The 21,895-nt window shown below is 45.0% G+C and overlaps 1 protein-coding gene across 1 annotated transcript; it reads right to left on the minus strand.

Annotated features, from left to right (window-relative positions):
* Nucleotides 1-20,798, minus strand: BAIAP2L2 (BAR/IMD domain containing adaptor protein 2 like 2). The gene is made up of 14 exons (XM_083699611.1): nucleotides 20,411-20,798; nucleotides 19,032-19,107; nucleotides 17,956-18,042; nucleotides 16,140-16,201; nucleotides 14,866-14,937; nucleotides 14,018-14,134; nucleotides 12,589-12,735; nucleotides 10,556-10,705; nucleotides 9,390-9,528; nucleotides 8,419-8,659; nucleotides 6,961-7,032; nucleotides 6,265-6,448; nucleotides 2,844-2,884; nucleotides 1-1,067 (listed from the first exon to the last, which is right to left on the minus strand). Exons 1-14 carry the CDS (start codon nucleotides 20,447-20,449, stop codon nucleotides 992-994), a joined length of 1,503 nt encoding a protein of 500 aa, XP_083555737.1. The 5' UTR covers nucleotides 20,450-20,798; the 3' UTR covers nucleotides 1-991.
* Nucleotides 20,799-21,895: the final 1,097 nt, after the last annotated feature.

A 21,895-nucleotide genomic window follows, 5' to 3' on the forward strand; every position in this document is an offset into this window, starting at 1 on the left:
TGTTTATTTATTTCTTATTTTATTCTTTCTTTCTTTTCTTTCTCCCCCCCCCAAAAAAAACCCCCATTTCTGTTAGTGCTACTTACAGAAACATATTGTGAAACAATGCAGTGCAGATAGCTCTCCTCAGCAATTTTAGAACTATTCCCAGTTGTGCTTATCAAAACTGGTAGCCCAGTGGTCTGTGATGAATGGGTGTAGGAGAGGAAATCCAGGCATCTTCAAACAAGGATGCCTTTTAAATCTACCAGCGGTGAGGAGCAGACAATTCTGCAAGTTACCTGAGCAAGGAATTTTACATGACAGTCTCTCAAGACCGACTTCCACATAGATTTACTGACTGACCATTGAACATTAATGGTGCCCCTTAATGGTTTTAGAACAAGATGTTTTGTACGGCAGTCATGACTGGCTTGGATTATATCATGTTGACCAGTATCTCCTGAGCTGTCCGTGTGGGCATGAAATCAACCAAGTATCCAGCAGAAGATTTCTGAAGGCTTTTCCACAGACTCGTTCTGAGGGCTCTTCCTAGAGTGCCCTACTTATGTCCTACACCAGAAGACTGCTCTCTGCTGTAATGTCTCTCAATCTTCAGTCTGAAGCAGTTGTTTCTCTGCCCAGTCCAAAGTCACTTCCAGACAGCCTGTTTACGGTCATCCTCACCCGTTTGCACAAAGTTTGCAGGGAAATTGTAGCACAGAGCACAATCTGGCAAAATGCACGCCACAAATGGGAAAGAAACGCACCTTTTGCACAGATGGGGGGGGAGCCTTAAAAGAACAAAACAAAATGACCTCGGGACCTATTGACCACTACAACATGAGCAGACATGGAAAAGGAGGCTAAAGAATTGCCCTCCACTCAGGCTGGCCACTTGGGGAGAAACAGCTTCCCCAAGATAATGACAGCCTGAGCTCAGGGATGAGAAGGGTTGTCCAGGACAACTTTCTGTGCAAGCCACCCACCCTCCCCAAACCATAGCTGGCTTTCACCGGATGACGGGTGCCGATCGGTCGTTGGTCACCGTTGGGCGCAATTTGACTGTAGCGAAAGGATTGGTACCTCTAGGAAGAAGAAAAAGAAAGGTGGATATTAAATTTTTGGACACACATTCAAGCCAGCCACATAACTCCATTACAACATAAAGGCTACCAACACACTGGATACAATCCGTGGTCCTCAGAAAAGTTGCTGGTGTCAGATGAATTACTAGGTTAATAGATATGGTCAGATATTACCAGATATGGTCTTCCACAGTGTCCTAGTTTCGATGGACACTCAGGGCCACAATACCTCAAGGACCGCCTCTCTCCATATGAACCTACCCAGACCCTGAAATCATCGCCTGAGGGTCCTCCACGAGAGGTCCATATGGTGGCAACATGAGAACAGGCCTTTTCTGCTGTGGCCTTTTCTGATGCCCTTTTAAATGTGTTATGGGAGGAGAATAATTGGGTTATCTGTATTCTTATTTTTATTATGTGTTTTATGTTTCTAATATTGTAATTCTATATTGTGAGCAGGCCTGATATCTACGGATGAAGGGTGGTATACAAATTTAATAAATCATCATCATCATATTCTGGGCTTAATAAGTTAGATGTGAACAAGCCCCTTTGCACAAGCCATGAGTGAGCCAGGAAGTCTCTCATTAACTTTAGCTTCCGTTTTAGCCAAACAGCGAAACTATTGTTACTAGGCAGTTTTGGAACAATTCAGGGTACCAAACCACTGTGCTTTAATATCCTGGCTTGTTCCAAAGCTAGTTTTCTAGTTCAGATGAAATGGGGAAACATAGTGAACTAGATCATTCCTGTTTTGATCAGGGTTTGCTTGAAGGCTCTGCTGCCTGGGGAGCCAAAAGGCTCCTTCATCTCAGACTATTAATCTATGAATATCTGAATGAGGTCCATCTTTTCATGATATACATTATAAGTCATCAAACATCACCATTGAATTAGGTCAACTGGACATCTCCTGCATTGGGAAGTGTTGGGTATTGTAACTCCAGACCCTCCAAGTGTCCCTATTTTCCAGGGACGTCCCTCATTTACAGAAGCCGTCCCAGTTCCCAATCTGATCCTGCAGTGTCCCACTTTTCCTTGGGATGTCCCTATTTTCATTGGAGAAATGTTGGAAGATATTGGAGTTATCCAACTCTTGAGCTGTCTGAAGGCAATCCTGTATAGGGAAGGGTTTTTTTATGTTAAATGTTTTTATATATGTTAGAAGGTGCCCAGAGTGGCTGGAGGAATCCAGTAAGATGTGTGGGGTATAAATAGTAAAATTATCATTATGGAATGGGACGTCCCTAATTTCATTGGAGAAATGTTGGAGGGTATGTAGCTCTAAGAGGACAAAATAATACTCTTTGAATGTGTGTAATAGGGGTGGGGAACCTCAGGCCCAAGGACTGAATGTGGCCCTCTAGTTCTTTCCATTTGGCCCTTGAGACTCCCCAGCCTATATCCCTTCCCAAACTGCACCTCTTCTCCCCAGACCACAGCCCTTGCCTACCTTCCTTGGCTGTGTTTTGCATGACTGGGATGTGTTCTTGAGCTCTGATAATGCCATTCACTTTCCTAGATGGAGTCTGGGCTAGAGGTGGGTGTGGGTGTGTTGTTTGTGTAGAAACTAGTCTACTGGCCACACCCACCATTAACATGTGGCCCCCAGAAAGCCATGTGGCCCTCAAGCTGAAAATGACTCCCTGCCCCGGTGAGTGAGTGAGATGTGGCATCATCACATAGTCTGAAGAAATAAAAGCATCTCTTAAAAGAAATGGCCTTAACATATGCAGGGAGTATATTGTTCAGGAGAAAAAGGACACAAACATTTACCTGGGAAACAGTTCTGGATGATGTTCCCTCCCTGCTGGCTTCTGCAGTGAAGAAGAAAAGAAACGAAAAAAAGGTGAAGGCTGAGAGAAACAATGCCTTATGAATTTTCAACAGAGACAAAATGAGAAAGGAAGGGACATGCGAAACACACAGACATGTATAGGTTCAAGTGGTGTCTGCACTAATGTTTGGCAGCAGGTCAGAAGCGCATCCAATACAAATCCAACCCATTTTTTTAAAAAAAGCAACCTCCAATTTACATTGGCTGATCCATTCCACTCTATATCAAACCAGGTTGTTCAGAGTTTATAGTTTTGCTTTTTTAAAAAAAATTACTGTTCAGTTGTTGCAGTGAAATTTACTGAGGGTGTGTGTTTGCTTGCTCAGTTTGCATATATTCCTATATTGGAGGTTACATCCCCCAGGGGAAGAGGAAGAAGCCTGTAGAACAGAAGTGGCTAACCTTTGGACCTCCAGATATTGTTAGACTCCAGCTCCCATCGCCCTGGCCATTGGCCATGCAGTCTGGGAATGATGGGATATACAGTTCAGCAATGTCAGTCACCAGTTAGCTACTCCTGCTCAAGAAAGACTTGCCTACTGAAACACGGATGACAAGACTCATTCATCACAGAATGGCCTCCTCCAATCTGAGCAAAAGGGACCTCTGCTGCAAGTCCACTGTTGCTTATTGTTGCTGCTTTGTTCTCCAGGATTTCTTACTTGCACGGATGGCAGCCCTAACAGAAAACTTCTCTGAAAAGGGAAGTCATGTCAAAATACCTCCTACACATGGTAAGCTTATGAAATCCAGATATTCCACACATGGGAGATTGCGACCTGAGAATGCTTTCTCGACTGTTCAAGCTCTCTAGATGTCTAAACACTTCAGCAACACACCCAAGGCTGTGTTCACACGAACAGAAAGAAACAGCATTAGGCCCTCCAGGTGTGGTCATTCCAGAGGTTGGACTGGTTTTCATTGGCATATGTTCTTCTGTTACTCATATTTTGTTTGTTTATTTGTAATACCTATTGCCCGTCATATATATAAAGGTAAGAAGCCTTGTGCATTCATGATCAGGACAGTTATACATGACTCCACTTTCAATACTGATTATGCCTGCATAAATTTCCAAGCAAACATACTGCTTTCTTTCCAATCAGTCAATTTCCTGCTGAAATTCTGTAACTTTTTATATTCCAAGGCTGTTGAATTTTTGCTCTGCTTTTGTCGTGCTGTAGTGCCCCTCCAAGTGGCCATAATACGATAACACTGGGGAAGAATCACAGAGCAACTGGAACATTGTGTGGATGGTCCAGTATAATTCCACAACCAATGCATTATTATTGACTCAATGACAGGTTGGCCCACAAATGCCAAACTGGGTGGAGTCTTTTGTCGCCATAGCCCAACATAAGTGTATTCTACCTGGCAACAGCTCTCCTGAGACCTGCTGCATAAGGTGTCCAGCATTTGTGGACTTCCTCTTCCTCTTCTGCACGCCCCCTGCCAAATTTCCTCAACTCTCTGGAATAGATTTTCAGGGTACAGAAGGGCAGCATTGGATGCTCCCCAAACTCCACTGAGCTTTAGCTCTGTAATCAATCATTATTGTGTTTTCTGGTCATTCTCAATTTTTAAAAAAATGGTTCCAGTTCCATCTGGCACTCCCTGTCATAGCAGCAAGCAAGCAAGCAAGCAGTATTGCTGAGAGCTGCTTTGGCAGCCAAGTAGAGGAAGATCAGGTCTTTGTCTTTCAGCAGTGCAGGATAAGTTATTAATCTTCTTTAACCAGGGAGTTGTTAATAATTAATAACAACAACAACAACAATTTATTTATACCCTGCCCATCTGGCTGGGTTTCCCCAGCCACTCTGGGTGGCTCCCAGCAGAATATTAAAAGCACGATAAAACATAAAACATTAAAAACTTCTCTAAACAGGGCTGCCTTCAGATGTCTTCTAAACGTCAGAGAGTTGTTTATTTCCTTGACATCTGATGGGAGGGCATTTCACAGGGCGGGCACCACTACCGAGAAGGCCCTCTGCCTGGCTCCCGGTAACCTCACTTCTCACAGTGAGGGAACTGCCAGAAGGCCCTTGGAGCTGGACCTCGGTGTCTGGGCTGAATGATGGGGGTGAAGATGCTCCTTCAGGGATACTGGGCTGAGGCCATTTAGGGCTTTAAAGGTCAGCACCAACACTTTGAATTGTGCTCAGAAACATACTGGGAGCCAATGTACTTTCTTCATCCAGTGGAGTCCAACTTTTGTAACATTATGAACATGGGAGTGTAAAGGACATCTTTTATTTCATAAAGTGCATTTGTTAAATTGAAGTAGCTATTCGTGTGAACATGGCCAAACTCTCAACCCACAGCAAGCGGCAACACTCCCCCCCAACCCCCTTATGCTTTCCATTCCTAGAAGCCAAGAATCCGCCAGACCACAACACTAGTTTCCTTTTGCTTCCAAGACAGCCCCTTTGGAAGAGACACTCCATAATGCTCAGCAGAAGAAGAGAGAAAAGGAAGGCTTCTCCATCAGTTGGCCAGGTGGCCCCACCCAAGCCCACGTTCAACACTCAGCGTCCTACTGTTAGCAGAAAGAGCTGCTGCCCCGGAGCCACCAGAAATCAGGCTGAGATGTCATGGAGAAGAGGAGTGAACTGAAGGGACCCTGGGGAGCGAAAGAGAAGGGACTGAGATGCTCCCGCTGTCTGGGTAGCAAAGCAAGGGGCCAAGGTGGCTAAGGATGAGGGTGGCATGGGATGCTATCCTTTGAGGTTGTGGGTGGCTACTGTAAACTGAAAGAGAAGAACATCTCAGAGAAGGACTGTCCTGAGTGAGGACAATAAGCAGATGTAACGGGAGGAATTGCAGAAGTACACAGATGTCTATCTAGGACGTCTAACAGAGAATTGCAGGGGATTTCTAAATGCCATGTTAATTCCACAAATGAAATCGTGAACTGTTTGCATCAGAAGGGAAGCCTCCATTGGTCCAACAGATGCTTCCTGTCTGAAGCAAATAGCAGCTTCAGGGGAGATGATTTTCATTAGGAACAGGGGAAGGAATAAACTCTCCCTCCACACCCTTTGTGGTTGCTGTTTGGGCCACTAGTTACCTTTTTAAAACCATGCACATCCATTCACTTATGTTACGCTGCAGGCAAATCCATACTATACTGTACATTTAAAGCACATCTATTGCACATGGCCTCCCCAAAGAATCCTGGAAACTGGTTGGTTAAGGATTCATCGAAAAAAATCTGGTAACCTTAGACGGGAGTGGGAGCCCAACAACCTCTGGAGGGCCACAAGTTCCTCAACCCTGTTGTGCATCGTTAATTCATCGAAATCTATTGCTTTGTTCCTTTCTCCCACCCCCCAAACACCCCAAAATGGCATAAGCACTTACCTTGGAGTCTGAGGTGGCTGCGGCGCTGGCTGAGCTGCTCCGGCGGCTGCCTGCCCCCAGCAGAGCAGGAAAAGGACCTGGAGACTGAGGTCTGCTGGGGTTGTGCCAGTAATTGCTGGCTGATGGGGTGCTGGGCCGATCCAGGAGCTCGTCTACGCTGCGACTGCTCCGCAGAGGAAACATTCTGAGAAGGAAGGGGAAAGAAAGGCTGGCAAAAGCTGTTGGGGTGCAGGGGGCACATTTATTTATTTCTTTGGCCTTGACTGGTTGGAGCCAGAGTACCTGAAGAACCGCCTGTCTCCACATATACCAGCATTTACGCTGAAATTCCCACCAGAGGCTAATGAACATACGGAGGATTTTTTCCAAGAATTCCACAGGAATTCTCCAAATAAATAAATGACATGCCTAACTAGCACTAGGGAGGCAGCCTTTTCAGCCACTTTGCAATGTTCTTCCTGGAAAGGCTTGCTGGGCAACCACTGACGTCTTTCCAGAGCTGAGCAAAAACTTGTATTTCCCATTTCCCCAGTCTTTTCAACTTTGGCTGACCTGTTTTGCTTTTGATGCCAGCTGTATAAATTTGCTGCTTTTTAAACTTATTTTAATCCATGAGTTAATTCAACCAGGCTTTGCCCAAGAGCAAAGAACAGCACGTATGAATATCACCATGGAGGCAACTCAAGTTCACAGCACCTGGGGGTGGTCTCCTCGGGGTCTCTCGCCTCCTGCAGTGGCTTCACGAAAGCTTCAGGAAACCAGCCACTCCTGAAACCAAAAGCACATGACAGCAGTCACCTTTTATGTCCATTATCACCACACCTTTTATTCTGGAATGTTAGCTCCTCAGGTTCCCTATAATATAAGGGATACAGAAGATACAGCTATTAATTACAGGTCTAGGAGCCCTGCTCTCATTCTGCATTTAATGAGACTGAACTGATGAGATGCTGTGACGATCAAAAAAACCTGCATCTCTTGCACTAGGTTTAGATGTTTTGTTTTGTTTTTAAGACTCAGAAACCTGGACCTGGAGAAATCACTAAAATTCCTCCATATTTTCTAGCTCTTATAAATACGTTCCCAGGCAGCAAAAGGGAAGTATAAAGGTACATTTGCAATGGTAAACTGTCATTGACTCTCCCTTTCTCCACATGGGGCTATCTAGGACTATCCTATAAAGCAGGAAGGGGGAATCTGTGGCCCTCCACATGTTGTTGTACTACCAGATCCATCATCCCTGACCACTGGGTCATGCTGGCCGGGGCTGATGGGAGTTGGAATCCAACAACTTCTGAAGAGTCACAGATTCCCCTTCCTTCTTGTAAAGCACGGATGATGAACCTCTGCCCCATGGGTGAAATTCGGCATGCTAGGCCTCCCCTGCAAGGCCATTTCCCCCCAAACCACGCCCACCTGCCCCACACTGACTTCAGAAGTGGGTCAGATAGAGGTGTGGCTGGTTGGTTGTTCACACAGCCGATCCTTGAAAAAACTAGGATGGTGGGGAGATAAAGATCTCACACAGCAGGTCAAAAAGGTTCCCTACGCTTACTCCAGAGGCTGTAAAAAGGTAAAAGGTCCAGGTAAAGGACCCCTGGACAGTTATGTCCAGTCAAAGGTGACTATGGGGTTGCAGCGCTCATCTCACTTTCAGGGCGAGGGAGCTGGTGTTTGTCCACAGACAGCTTTCCAGCTTTCCAGGTCATGTGGCCAGCATGCCTAAACCGCTTCTGGTGCAATGGAACACCGTGATGGAAGCCAGAGCGCATGGAAATGCCGTTTACCTTCCTGCCACAGTGGCACCTATTTATCTACATGCACTGGTGTGCCTTCGAGCTGCTAGGTTGGCAGGAACTGGGACAGAGCAACGGGAGCTTAGTGGGGATTCGAACCGCCAACCATGCAATTGGCAAGCCCAAGAGGCTCAGTGGTTTAGATCACAGTGCCACCTGCGTCCAGAGGCTGTAAAGTGCAATAGCCCCAATCTGACCTGATCCCCTAGATAAGCTCCAAGTCAAAGAAAAGCATGTGTGGTGTGCATAAATTCAGAAGCATGATACAAATTTCAATACGTGGTCCAGTGCCCTCAAAGCCAAGAACCTCCTCAACCTATTACTGTACTCTCACAGATCCATGTCTGAGCAGACTTACGTGGATGTACCTTCCAGCTTGCCATACAGCCAGCCATTTTGTGCTTCTGGTATCAGCACGGTGACTATATCTCCAATGCTGAACTGCAAAAGGGTCCGGTTGGAACCAGCAGAGTGGGGGGCTATGGCTTGGACTCTCAGCACGCTGTTGCTGCTCCCCTCTTTGCCCCCAGCTTCTGCTCTTCCTGCTGCCTGCTCCCCAAAGGAGCTGGAACGAGAACGCTGGCCGGTGGAAACAGAGCCTGCAAGAAATTATGAGAGGCAAGATCTCTTGGGGGATCCCAGCTTTGCTAGAAAAGTGGGCTATATAGTAAACATGAATTTATCCACAAATAGGTCAAATGACACCTGTAAAAGAAACCAAAACAACCCTGGACTTTGTCTTTGGCAGGGGTGGAGAACCTGTGGCTTTCCAGATGTTTTTGGACAACAGCTGCAGTTATCCGTAGCCATTGGCCATGACGGTTGGGGCTGAAAGGGGCTGGAGTCCAACAACAATATCTAGAGGACCCCAAGTTCCTCATCCCTGGTCTATGGGTTAGATAAATTGCCATATTTGTCTCTCATATATGTAATGCCACATTTTCTCCATAGAGATCATTGTGGCATACATGAGTCTCTCCTCCTCCAACCACTGTATTCTCACCACCACACTGGTTGTTAGTTGGTAAGTTAGTTTGAGAGATAAGGGCTGGCCCAAGGTCCCCTTAATGGGAGCTGACTGGGAACATGGGTTTTGCCAGTCTTAGTCCAACACTCTTAATTTTGACACTACAGTGGTTCTTAAGCGTCCAGTCCTATGCTTCACCACTGTCTCCAATGAACCTAAACACATCATGCCTACCCATATATCAGGAATTCCAAGGCATCTTGGGAAAATGTTTCTCAATGGAGAGTCTTCATCCACTATCAGATGGGACACCCTGACTCCTCTTGAACCCAGGATTTTCCCTCTCCCCTGAAATATCTTACCGATAGAGGGAGTTCTTTGCAGGGTTCTCCTCCTTGTTTCTGGCTGAGAGGCAGGCAACATTTCTGCCGGCTCCTGTGGGAAGGGACTGGCGCTTCGCCCTGCTATCCCTGGACTGAAATCACCCAGAGGCCTCTGGGGCTGCAACAAGGAAATGAGAGGAAGAGCAGGCACTTTGTGAAAGCAGTCCCAGGGGAGAAGATCCTTGGAAGCAATCCTTAAGGCATATTGCCATCTCCTGTGACACACTCTGGGCCAGACACCCATTTCACAACCACTAGAAACCCTGAACCGCCAATCGACTTAATTGGGTGGCTGACAGGGAATTCATGTTTTATGAAAGGGGAAAATAAAAACTACCAATTTTCTCCACACCATGCCTAATGTTATTAACTTTGTATTGCGTTCCCTTTTAGGCTGCATATGCAGCATACCTTTAAAACACTCTCTGCACCAAAATAAAGGGGAAAAGGACCCTGGGAACTGTACCTCACACAGTTACAATCCCGCTTAACAATTCCTGGGATTCTTTGAGAATGGGAAATGTACTTTAAAGGTTTGGTGTAGGCATGGGCCTAAGTCATCTTTAAAAACAAAAACCCCAATGGATGGGGAATGTTTTTTAGTCTGAAGTGACATTATCTTGAGTCATGTGCCAGCAGTGGATGGGCCACAGGCCAAAGTTGATGAAGCAATGGGTGTACATTTTACCTTTATACAGTTTCTAAACGCACCCACACACCTCCCTCTTCATCCTCCTTCTAGGGAAAGCAAGACGCAGTCATAGAGTTCAAGGAAACATTCCAGCCAGGCAAAACAACTCAAGGTGGATGTGAAACAAGGCCAGCAAAGGGTATGGCTAGGGAGGGTGTGTGGCTTGGGAATAGTTTCAAGGGCCGGATGGAGAGGCCCAGAGGGCCACATTTGGCCCACAGGCCTGAGGTTCCCCAATCCTGATTTAGCCTTTCATGGTAAGAAAGTTGGTTTCCCCCGCCAAACCCACTTGGGTTACCCTTTTTCTGCACCTTCCATAGTTCTGGGATATCCTCCTTGAGACTGTCCAGAAAGAACTGCACACAGTATCCCAATGGCTAACTTTGGTAATTATACCCCAGCTGTGCCTCGTTTCATAAACCCTTCCTGCCCAAGGTTCCTTCCATCTTCTTACCATCTCGAGATGGGAAGGAGCAGGAGCCAGAGAGCCAGATGCATGACCCGGGCTGAGCGTTGTGCTGCTGAGCGAGGTTGGGGCAGGATTTCGGGTGGCTTCCAGCTGTTCCTTCCACAATGGTGCCTTGCTCTGAATGATGGCACAGGCCTTCGCAGGAGGAAAGAAGACAATAACAGAGTTTGGGAAGTATAATGACAAAGGGGGAAGCGGGAGGTGCGACCCACATCTTATTCAAAACAGCAGTCCCAAAGATTGCAGCAAGGAGAAATCACCACTACCACCAATTTTGTCTAAGAGGTCCCACAAATTTCTGCCTGCCAAGTAAAGTTGTAAAAATGGCCACTTGACGCTATATTTAAGAGATTCAGGCACAAAACCAAACAATGCATTTGGAATATATACAGTTATGCAAACTGGGCACTTGTTTGTTCAATATTCAGTGTCTGGTTATGTTATTTGTAGGCAATTTTATTTGACTTTGCAGAATTCCTTCCCCTCCTTTCTCCCAGCTCTTTTTACAGGAACCAAAATAAGCCCCAAGACAAGGAAGGTCAGCACTCATAAAATGTTGGTGAGAAACAAGCCTGTAAATCAGGGAAACTATTACTGAAGAGAAACCGGGAGCTGTGCTGAGTACTAACGTTTCATCATCTGGCAATGGATTCCCTACCTTCCCCAGTTTCTGAGCTTTTAGCAAGAAAATAATGTTAGCCATATATTTCCCATGTCTTAGCTGCTTCCATAAGGGCTAGAAACTTGATATCTTTCAAATCCAGAAATCAGGGTTCTCAGAGTTCCTCCAGCACTGTCACATTCTAATATTCTATGATTAACTGGGTGATTTGTGGCTATTCACGGTAAGCACTGGGGTCTCTTGCTATAGTGAAAGCCTCTTGGCTCCCTCCAAGAGAAGGCTTCTCACCAGACTCCCTTTAATACAACAAATGAGGAACCTGTGGCCTTCTGGGTGTTGTTCCACTGCAATTCCCATCAGCCCCAGCCAGAATGGCCAATGATCAAGGATGATGGGAACTGTAGTCCAACAACGCCTGGGGAGGGTCACGAGTTCCTTGTTTCTCCTTTATTTTATTTTATTTATAATATTTATTAAGGGTTTTTTAATTACAACACAAAAACAAAACATACAAAAATATCACATTTTATAACATATTTTCTTATCCTCTTTGGACTTCCTCACATCTCCCGCTCCTACGTTCCAAAATTATAAAAAATTAGTCCAGCAATTTATCACCTTGTCCCCACCTTACAATCTAGTTTTCCAATGTTATATCTTAAATTTTAGATATATTCATTTCACTCTTTAAGACATTTAGCTTAGCCTAATCATTATCTAAAAATTGATTTTTTCATGAATTTAACTTATCTTCATAATTCACTTCATCTGATTCGATGGTGCCAAATTGTTTATGCTCAAGCATCCTCCTTAACATTCATACAGTTTACAATATTTTTGCAAATAGTCCTTAAATTTCTTCCAGTCTTCTTCCACCGTCTCCTCTCCCAGGTCTCGGATTCTGCCAGTCATCTCGGCCAGTTCCATATAGTCTATCAGTTGCATCTGCCATTCTTCCAGTGTGGTTAGATCTTGGGTTTTCCAATGCTTAGCAACGAGTATCCTTGCTGCTGTTGTTGCATACATAAAAAATGTTCGATCCTTCTTTAACACCCCTTGGCCAACAATACCCATCTGTCACCCCATTGATCGCCAGGGTTGATTCGGCTGATCTGGCTGGCTAGGCGGGTGTCCCCTTCCTCCCTCACCGCTCCATGTGCGTCCCTCCCGAAGCTGTGTGCTCGGTGGAAGAGGACGACCATCCCAGATAGAAGGAGTGTACCGTTCTTCGGTCAAGGGTATACGATAGCTGCGCTCCCCTGCTAGAACCTCCAAACAAGCTCAAGGTCCTTGTTTCTCCTTTAATGCCAAATTAAACCATCCCCTCCACCACCAAATCTGGGTACGCTGAGGCGCCCTTTTCCTACATACCTCCCTCATATTACATATGTCTTACCCTGGTGTAGAACTGCAGGAAGTTATTGGAGAGTAGCTGGTGCTTCTCAGCTAGGAAGCGGTAGCGGCGTTTCTCCTCCAGCTCAGCAGCCTTCTGGCTCTCAGTGACAAATTCTTGCATCTCGGTGTGCAAGCGCATCATGTTCTCCTGGAGTGAGGGGAGAAAAGATCTAGGTCAACCTTCCTCAGAGTGGGGCCCAGGCATGTCTCACACCTGCTGCTTCACTGCAGCCCTTGGAAATTCTCTTTAATTTTTTTGTTGAACAACTAGTAATTTTACATTTTTACGGCAGTAACAGCACAGCACTCTCTCAGGACACCTCACCCAGAAATCCTTATTCTGAAGAGGTACTCCCTTCCTCAGAGTGAGGTATAGGAGTAGTGGGAAAGTGCCACAGGAGCTGGGTGAGCAGGTGGCAGCTGCTGGGTAGGTGAACTGGCAAGCCAGGGTCCCAGGGCCACTAACTCATCATCTCCTTGCCCCACACCCAGAGGCAATTTGCTTCATAATAATAATAATAATTTATTATTTATACCTCGCCCATCTGGCTGGGTTTCCCTAGGCACTCTGGGCAGCTTCCAACAGAACACTAAAATACAATAACCTATTAAACATTAAAAGCTTCCCTAAACAGGGCTGCCTTCAGATGTCTTCTAAAAGTTTGGTAGTTATTTTTCTCTTTGACATCTGGTGGGAGGGCGTTCCACAGGGCGGGTGCCACTACTGAGAGGGCCCTCTGCCTGGTTCCCTGTAACCTCACTTCTCGCAGTGAGGGAACCACCAGAAGGCCCTCAGCGCTGGACCTCAGTGTCCGGGCAGAACGATGGAGGTGGAGACACTCCTTCAGGTATACTGGACCAAGGCTGTTTAGGGCTTTAAAGGTCGGCACCAACACTTTGAATTGTGCTCGGAAACGTACTGGGAGCCAGTGTAGGTCTTTCCAGACTGGTGTTATATGGACTCAGCAGCCGCTAACTGCCATGTATTTATTTATTTTTGCTTTGCTTTCCCGCCTTTCCTCCAAGGCTCTCAAAGTAGTGTACATGTCTCCCACCCCCCTTTCCAAATTGTCCTCACAATAACTCTGAGAGGTAGGTTGTGTTGAGAGGCAATGACTGGCCCATGGTCACCCAAGTGAGCTTCATGACTGACTGGGGATTTGAACCCTGGTCTCCCAGGCCACAGTCCAATACCCTAACCACTACACCATGAGTGCTGAGCTTCAAATGGCAGCACCCAAAGCAGTTATGTCTCATCCACTGGTGCGGACAGACTATACTGGGGTGCGCGCACTTTAAAAGCACAAACCCCCCCCCCAATAGTCTGGAAAGCCAATCGCAATTCCACGCCTGGCTTTCAGCTGAAGAGCAATGACTGGGCAGTGCCAAGGCGCCACCCATATTAAAGCAGCCTCCCTATTGTTCCACACCTTCATCTCCCAGACATTCTTGTCTCGCGTTCTCTCCATTCTCCACAGATCCGAAATGCATTTATCTATGTTGGCAGTTCTGCGTCTGTGTTCCTTCTCATATCGCTGCCGGCTATCCTATGAGCAGGCACATTGAAAAGATTTTTAAAATATATACATTTAAAGACAAAAGCCTGAATTCCTGGCTAAGAAAAAGGAGGGGGGAACCAAGACCCAATCCCTGCACAATAGTTTGCTGAAATAAATTTGAATACAATCAAACCTCGGTTGTCAAACGTAATCCATTCTGGAAGCTCATTTGGCTTCCAAAATGTTCGACAACCGAGACACGGCTTCCAATTGGTTGCAGGAGCTTCCTGCTCTCAAGCGGAAGCTGCGTTGGACGTTCGGCTTCCAAAAAAAGTTTGGAAACCGAAGCGTTACTTCCGGGTTTTCAGTGTTCAGGAGCCAAAACGTTACAAAATGGAGGCATTTGGGATGCATGGTTTGACTGTACGTTAACAACAACAAAGTATGTTTTCATTGCTCCTGAGCCATACGATACTTTTAATGTGCTATGATACCACTTAAAACAGTCATGGTTTTCCCCAAAGAATCCTGGGGACTGTTATCTATTAAAGGTGCTGAGAGCTGTTCCCTGCACAGAGCTACAGTTCCCAGAGTTATCTCTGAAGAGGAATTTATTGTTAAACTACTCTGGAAATCATAGCTCTCTGATAGGGGTCTCCTGGCAGCTCTCAGCACATTATTCTGCTATTCTGTGTTACAGTGCTGTGCACAAGGCCAAGGCCTTTCAGGAGCCAAAGGGATGGCTCAAAGCAGAAGACAAGAGCGAGACAGGCACTCACATTGATGAACTGCACATCCAGCTTAGTGTTCTTCTCCATGTGCTGCAGCAAATCTGCATGGAAGGTCTGCGCCTGCTCAGAGAAGAGGAAGTTGTTAGGAACCAATTCAGCATCACTCACCTGGCTCAAAAAACTGGGCATTAAGTGGGAAAGCGGTTGTAGCCCAGTGGTAGAGAGAACATGCTTTGCATGCAGATGATCACCAGCATCTCCAGTTTCAAAGTAACAAGTGATGGGGAAGACTCTCCTCTGCCTGAGACCCTGGAGAAATGTTGCCAGTCAGAGTAGACAGCACTGGACTAAATGGACAAATAGTCTGAACATGAGCAGATCCCTATGTTCCTAATTATTAGCAGAGCTCAGAAGACAGAGTATGGTTCAGGTAGGTATGGGGAAGAAATGTGATTCAGTTGAAAGATAAAGGCAATTCTGCCTTTCTGAAACAACCCAAAAACCAAAACACAGCCATCCTTCAAAATTCACACTTCTCTAAATTTTGCAGTGCAGAATTTCAGTCAAGTAATGTGTACAAAAATGCATATATTAAGCATGCGTTAAAAATGCATATCTTAGCAAAAACAACACAGAGAAATGCATTATATTAGGGGGAAATGCTTTGCAAAAATATGGACATGAGAAGATATTGCATACAGATGTGGATATTAGGGAATAAAATGCACTAAAATGCTGGTGAATTTTCATGGTTACTTTTTAAAAATCTCAAACGGATGTGGAACTGTGAAGAACTGAAAGAAAGATTAGAGGCAGGGATGGAAAACTGAGAGAAGCTAAAATTGACAGATCCATTCATCCCTGAACCCTGGAGATCTGTGACTGTAGACTAGCCTCTAATATAGAGCTAGATTAGGGTGGCCACAACGTGCCCCACTTTACAGAGGCCATCCCTGCCTATTGATGTTAGGTTGACAGCCACCCAATATCGTTTTAGACACCAGCCAAAAGCTTTATTTCAGCAAGTCCATAGATATGTATTCTAGATACCTATATTTTTACTTGTTCTACACTGCTTAGAGAGTTTTATGACTGAGCATATATGCAAATCTTTCTAAGCATAACTATATAAATAAAAATAGTGGCAAGCAGTTGCAAACATGTACTGTGCAGACTCACACATAAGCAAAGCAAAAGGAAAATAAATTCTCCTTTCTATTACACACATGAAACCCAACCACCATGTTAGACTCACAAGCATGAGACTCGGCTATTTCCCTATACAACCTCCCATTATTGCACAAATGTCCCTCCCTACTCACGACTGCTTCCAGCTTGCGATTCAAGTTAATTTGGGTGTCAGACATCTGTATCAAGATTTCACCTTCGAGGAAGAAAAAAAAAGAGAATTCTTTGTGAAATTCTTGAACAAAAGACAAGCTCTGCTGGATCAGGCCAAAGTCCCATCTAGTCCAGCATCCTGTTCTGACAGGGTGACATGAGGAAGAATGAATTTAAGGGTGGATGAAGACTGATGAGGAACTTTGCCCTCTAAAAGTCAGAAATTATCAAACACACTATATACTGAAAACAATAAATGACCTATTATCCAAGTGCCAGTGATTTATGACCTTATGCAAAGTGTTATCTTAGAACAAAAGTTCAGTTATTATAATTACTTTGATAACCTGTATGAAAAGTCTGTGAGAAGCGATTCAGAATGCAATCTAGGGAAAGTCCTGTTTGACTCCTGCTGAGGTTTACTTATGAGTCAATGTGTGTAAGATTGCACTGTTTGAAGTTAAACCAAAGGTCTGGAGGGTGGAGCTAGTTTTCTTTTTAGCAGTCTTAAAAATTGAGTTTCTAGTTGGAAACCAGGTTAAAAATTTCTGAACTACATGAGCGGATGAAGAAGAAATGAAGTGGAATGTGAAACATTCTGTTGCTCTGTAGGATATTTTCACACAAGACTCTAAAAAAGCATCTTACATTTCTCACATGCCATTTGAATATAAGCCCATTCATCTGTTTGGTTTAAATATGAACCTTGTATTCCACTATGGAATATATTTTGCACTATGAATTCTTGTTTAAGCTTTCTATGAACATTTATATTTATATTATTTATATTTATATTGCAATGTTATTTTTCTTGTTCTTATTACTGTTTTATAATTACTTTTAGCTGGATGTTTCATTTGTTGTTTTCTTACCATAAAATAAAATAAAATAAAAAAGAACAGAAATCCAGCATTCACTCAAAGAATGCATTTATTACAAACAGTTCTCTTCTTATTTCTGCCTCAAGCAAGAGTGAAAAATGAACTATGGTTTCACATGGACATGGAGCTTCGTGGTGAACACTGCCAAAACGTTTTCTCTCCTCTCCTGGTCTGCTACCGGGAAACAAGCCAGAGTCTGGCTTGCTGCGATGTCCAGACCCAGGCTTGTGGTTTGTTTCTCTGTAAACAAATCACAAGTGATAACCAAGGTTCAGGTGACACAACAAACTAGGCTCTGGCTGGATTCCCAGCAGCATGAAAGTAGCAGGAACAGAGTGAGAATTTTTCAATGCACACTGCACACTCCTCTTAAACCATCGTTTCTTTTAAGCTATGTTTTAATGTGACATGCAAACCCAAACTCTGCCTCTAATGCCTCACTGTGGGAAGCAGTAGGCCTCTGAATATGAGTTGCTGGAAATCCCATTGTGGGGGGTGGGCACTGTGGCCTTCGAGTCCTGCTTGATCTGGTTGGCCACCATGAGAACAGGGATGATGGACCAGATGGGCAATTGGGCCTGATCCAGCAGGGCTCTTCTTGCATTCAGTCTTATAAAATTATAGGAAAACAACAGGCCAGTTTTATCTCTAGACTAGATAACATTCTGCAGCTGTTATTTTTTATTGATTGATTTAATTTATATACTGCCCTATACGCAGAGGTCTCAGGGCGGTTCACAGAACAAAATCAAAATATAAAACCACAATATATATCATCACAATAAAACCAACAACCCAGTAACACCCCCTCCCCTCTTAACAAACACAGGAATGCTGCCAGGAAAATATGTGGGGGCAACTCCTGCTCCCACCACTTAAGAGGTCTTGGACCTGCAGAAGAGAAGAGGAAACTTACCCAATATTTGTGAAGTAGAACTCTGCAGGGCTTGCTCCCCGATCTTTTGGATTGCTGTAAAATAGACATCGGCAGCCTCGGATAACGCTGCAGAAATTTCAAAGAGGAGAATTAGGAGGCTTTCTCTCCCTGCCTGCAACTCATCTTTTTTGCTCCTCCTTCACAGTTCCTCCCCTTTGCTCTCCATTTCTGCTCTCTTCCATTTGCTGCCAACCTCCCTGGCCCACCCCTCCTCACTTCCTTCCACCATCTTCAGAAGACTTGTCAGCAGCACCCAGAACCCCCTGTGAAAGCCTTCCCAGACTGGGTGCCCTCCAGTTGCTGTTGGGACAGCTGGCATAGGAGCAAGGAGGATGGGCTTCTGATGAGACCTGCTGACTCCTCCCTCAAGGACACCATAGGTCGAGCACTGGAGATGACTGTGTATACAATGGCATCAGTTGTGTGCTTGGTATGTTACATTTGTACTACATATGCAATTCATGTCTACTGTATACCTGAAGGAGTACACCCAGTATACCTGAAGGAGCGTCTCCACCCCCATTGTTCTGCCCAGGCACTGAGGTCCAGTGCCGAGGGCCTTCTGGCAATTCCCTCACTGCAAGAAGCAAAGCTATAGGGAACCAGGCAGAGGGCCTTCTTGGTAGTGGTGCCCGCCCTGTGGAACGCCCTCCCATCAGATGTCAAAGAGATAAACAATTACTTGACATTTAGAAGACATCTGAAGACATCAAGCAAGTTTTTTATGTGTGACATTTTAATGTATTTTTAATCTTTGTTGTAAGTCGCCCAAAGTGGATGGGGAAATCCAGCCAGGTGGGAGGGGTACAAATAAATTATTATTAATTATTATTACTACTACTACTACTACTACTGTACACAAGTATCATTGTGCAGGTGTTCTTGTCTACATGTGCTCCTTGGGCATGCTGAGGAGGCAAAGTCAACAGCCACAATCTTAGTTTCGCCATAGCCCCAGGTGTACGTCAAACATCTCCACAGGGCTGATGGGCCAACACAGTGGACACAGATATTCACTTCTCACCTGCAGACAGTCAGTTAACATCGCCACTCACCATGGAAAGCCTGCACATACTTGTTACCCAGGTAGACCAGATTCTCCAGAGCTGGGTTAAACTGTTCCAGGATGCTCTGTGAACCAGCCATGTGAAGGAAGGATATAAAAAATAAACACATACAACAGCATATTAGCATGGCTCTCAAATCACCTGAGGAAACCTCTTTGGTGGAAACACTCCCTATGGCAGGGGTAGCCAATGTGGTGCCTGCCAGTTGTTGCTGGACTCCAGCTCCCATCATCCATGATCCTTGGCCATGCTGGCTGGGCTGATGCGAGCTAGAGTCCAGTAAAAACAGAAAGGCACCTCATTGGCTTCCCTAACCTTGGCAGCAAATTGGAAACACCCACTTTTGGGAACAGGCTATTGTAGAGTTAGGAAAAATTCAGAGGAAGACAACCAAAATGATCAGCACTGGAGGCTTTTCCATGTAGAGGAAAGGCAAGTAAGATAGAACTCTGTTCTAAACGTAAAACAACAGATTCTCGCCTGCAACTAACTGTTTCAGCTCAGCTGGGCCAAATAGTGTAGAAATAGCAAATGCCTCCCAGGATTATTGAAATGCAAAGAATAGAAGTGTTATGTCCATTGCCACCTTGTTGAACAACTAGATAGCAACTTTCTTCTTTTCAAATATTGTCCACCCTGGCATCTCCTCTGCTGCTGCCTCTCTCATGTGCTACATCTTTAAGCCTGAAGTCCAAGTCTGTATTGAATTGGATAGAATTCCCTTATGGAAGGAGTCCCATGTGAGCCTTGTGCTAAACAGTAAAAAGCAGGACACCAGCTTCTGCTTCTTCCACCTTAAAGAGAGCCACTTTACCTATTATGCAGCAATCGTGACTGTCATGACTACACCAGAGTGAATGGCAGTGGCATGTTCTGAAACATACTGTGTACCCCTCTTGGGGCCTGAGGCTTGAGAGCTCTCTAGGACACAGCCAGGAGTATTTAGGAAGCGCACCCACCTCCAGTCACTCCATGCTTGCTTGGAAACTCTAGTATAACGGCCGTGAATATTAATGCTACATAAAGGGTGAAGCAGCTATCAATTTGTCCGCAAACCTGATCAGGTTAAGAGCCTCTTTCAGTGCAAGTGTCACGTGGTTTGTGCTGCCACAGATTGTAACAGCTGCCTGTTCCGGGTTCAAAATCCACATCCCTTGAATGTGTGCCGTCTGAGATCTGGATCAGAGATGTTTAGAAGCAAGCAAATTTCCCTATTTATTTTTCCCCAGTGCCAGATCTTTGGTTCCTTTTTATCGCTCTCTTGTGCAACCCCTCATTAAGGAACGTCTTTCTAATTCACATTTCCTTCGGCCAATCCATGGTAGTTCTTATGTTCCAGAACACGCACGCAAGGAACCAAGCCTCACCTTGTAGATAGAGATGGTAGATCTGTAGGACTGCTCCATACCCTCGAGTGTTTAACAACGACCCGAGAGTTCCTCCCAAGGATTGGAAATGTTGAGGTGGTCTGCAGTCCTCAGGAACATGTATTCATCCAGTTCCACACACCCTTAGCCTCCTCTCCAACACCACAGAAGAGACGACACACTTACTTTGAAAAGAAAAACGCTGCTAGTGGGGGTTTAATAATTCACCAGCCAGGATGTTAGAACTTGATCCTTAAGTGTAACCAGATACCAGGTAGGGAGGAATCCTGCTATAGCCATGAAGGTCATGTGACTTCACCCTCAATTATTTATTGCCCGTTTCAATATACAGCTCCCTGCATAGCTCTTTATGATCGAGTTGGCTGTCGTCTTGGGCGAAACAACTTCATAAGGCTGTCACCCACCCACAACATGCCTGTCTCTTGAAATATACAATGCATAGGGATCAGCTATACTGTAAATGTCCTACTTTGTCATCCACTGTTGTCCACAGATGTTGTCTCTTTGATGTGGTTCTAGAACCAATGTTACAGACATGGGTATCCATAGGAATATTTAGGAGGGAGTGTCCATGAGGAAGGAGTAAAATACTGAAAGCGGGGAGCCTGCTAATTTCCCATTAAAAATGAAAAGATTGGTATATGTACATTTTTTCTCATACTTCAGGGTCTACAGATGCTAGAAACTTAACTTTAAAAAAGGAAGCAAGGTGGGAATCTGGGGGTTATGGTTCATGCAGGGAGGGATCCCAACATGGAGACCCACAATGTCAGTGCTGCAACTTGATAAAGTGCTAACTTCAAAAGTGGTGAGATTTTGTTGCCTTGCAACATTTCCCCACTTTTTTATGGAGTTCTAATGCCAAAATTCAATTTTAACATGCACAAGTTAGCCAAGCAATGAACAGGTATGTCCGCTAGCAATTCCTATGATAGCAGCCCCTGGTGAAGGTGCTGCCACAATATCCATGATGGCCAAATTCACACATGCCATTTGTCATCACAAGGCACGTAACACAAGGGGGGAGAGCCAAGGGTGCTAGCATGGAAGAAAAACACCAAAGCGAAGTCAAATATGAGCCAATGAGCTTAAGTTTGTGTTGCACCTCAGCCTCATTACATCCCAGCCCTTGGTCACTGCGCTGTAAAGGAGGGATGGGGAAAATCTGTAGCCCACTGTCACTGGACTCCCATCAGCCTTGGCCAGTATGGCCAGTGGGCAGGAATGATGGGCATTGTGGTCCAGCAACATCTGAAATGTTTCTAGTTCCCCACTCCTGCTTTAAAGCAAGAGATCGTGGTGGTGGTTTGTATATACAGATTTGCTTAAGGATCATGTATGCATATACTGGATCTTGTATTTAATCCAAGGGGTCAAACACTGGAAGTGATTCTGAGTGTCAACAGCAAATGGCAGAATCACATTGCTGAAATCTCCATATGAAAATATGACTCCAGTTTGGAA

The sequence above is a fragment of the Podarcis gaigeae genome (assembly GCF_964106915.1).
Source record: "Podarcis gaigeae genome assembly, chromosome: 10".
Classification (NCBI taxonomy): Eukaryota; Metazoa; Chordata; class Lepidosauria; order Squamata; family Lacertidae; genus Podarcis; species Podarcis gaigeae.

Bases quoted from the DNA above. Each gene is read 5' to 3' on its own strand.
- BAIAP2L2 (XM_083699611.1), bottom strand. From the start codon at position 20,449: ATGGAGCAGTCCTACAGATCTACCATCTCTATCTACAAG. The intron at 9,529-10,555 runs GTAAGAAGATGG...TCCTTGTTGCAG, and splicing joins CTCCTTCCCATCTCGAGATG to CCCCAGAGGCCTCTGGGTGA. The intron at 1,068-2,843 runs GTAAATGTTTGT...TCTTCTTCCTAG, and splicing joins CATCCAGAACTGTTTCCCAG to AGGTACCAATCCTTTCGCTA.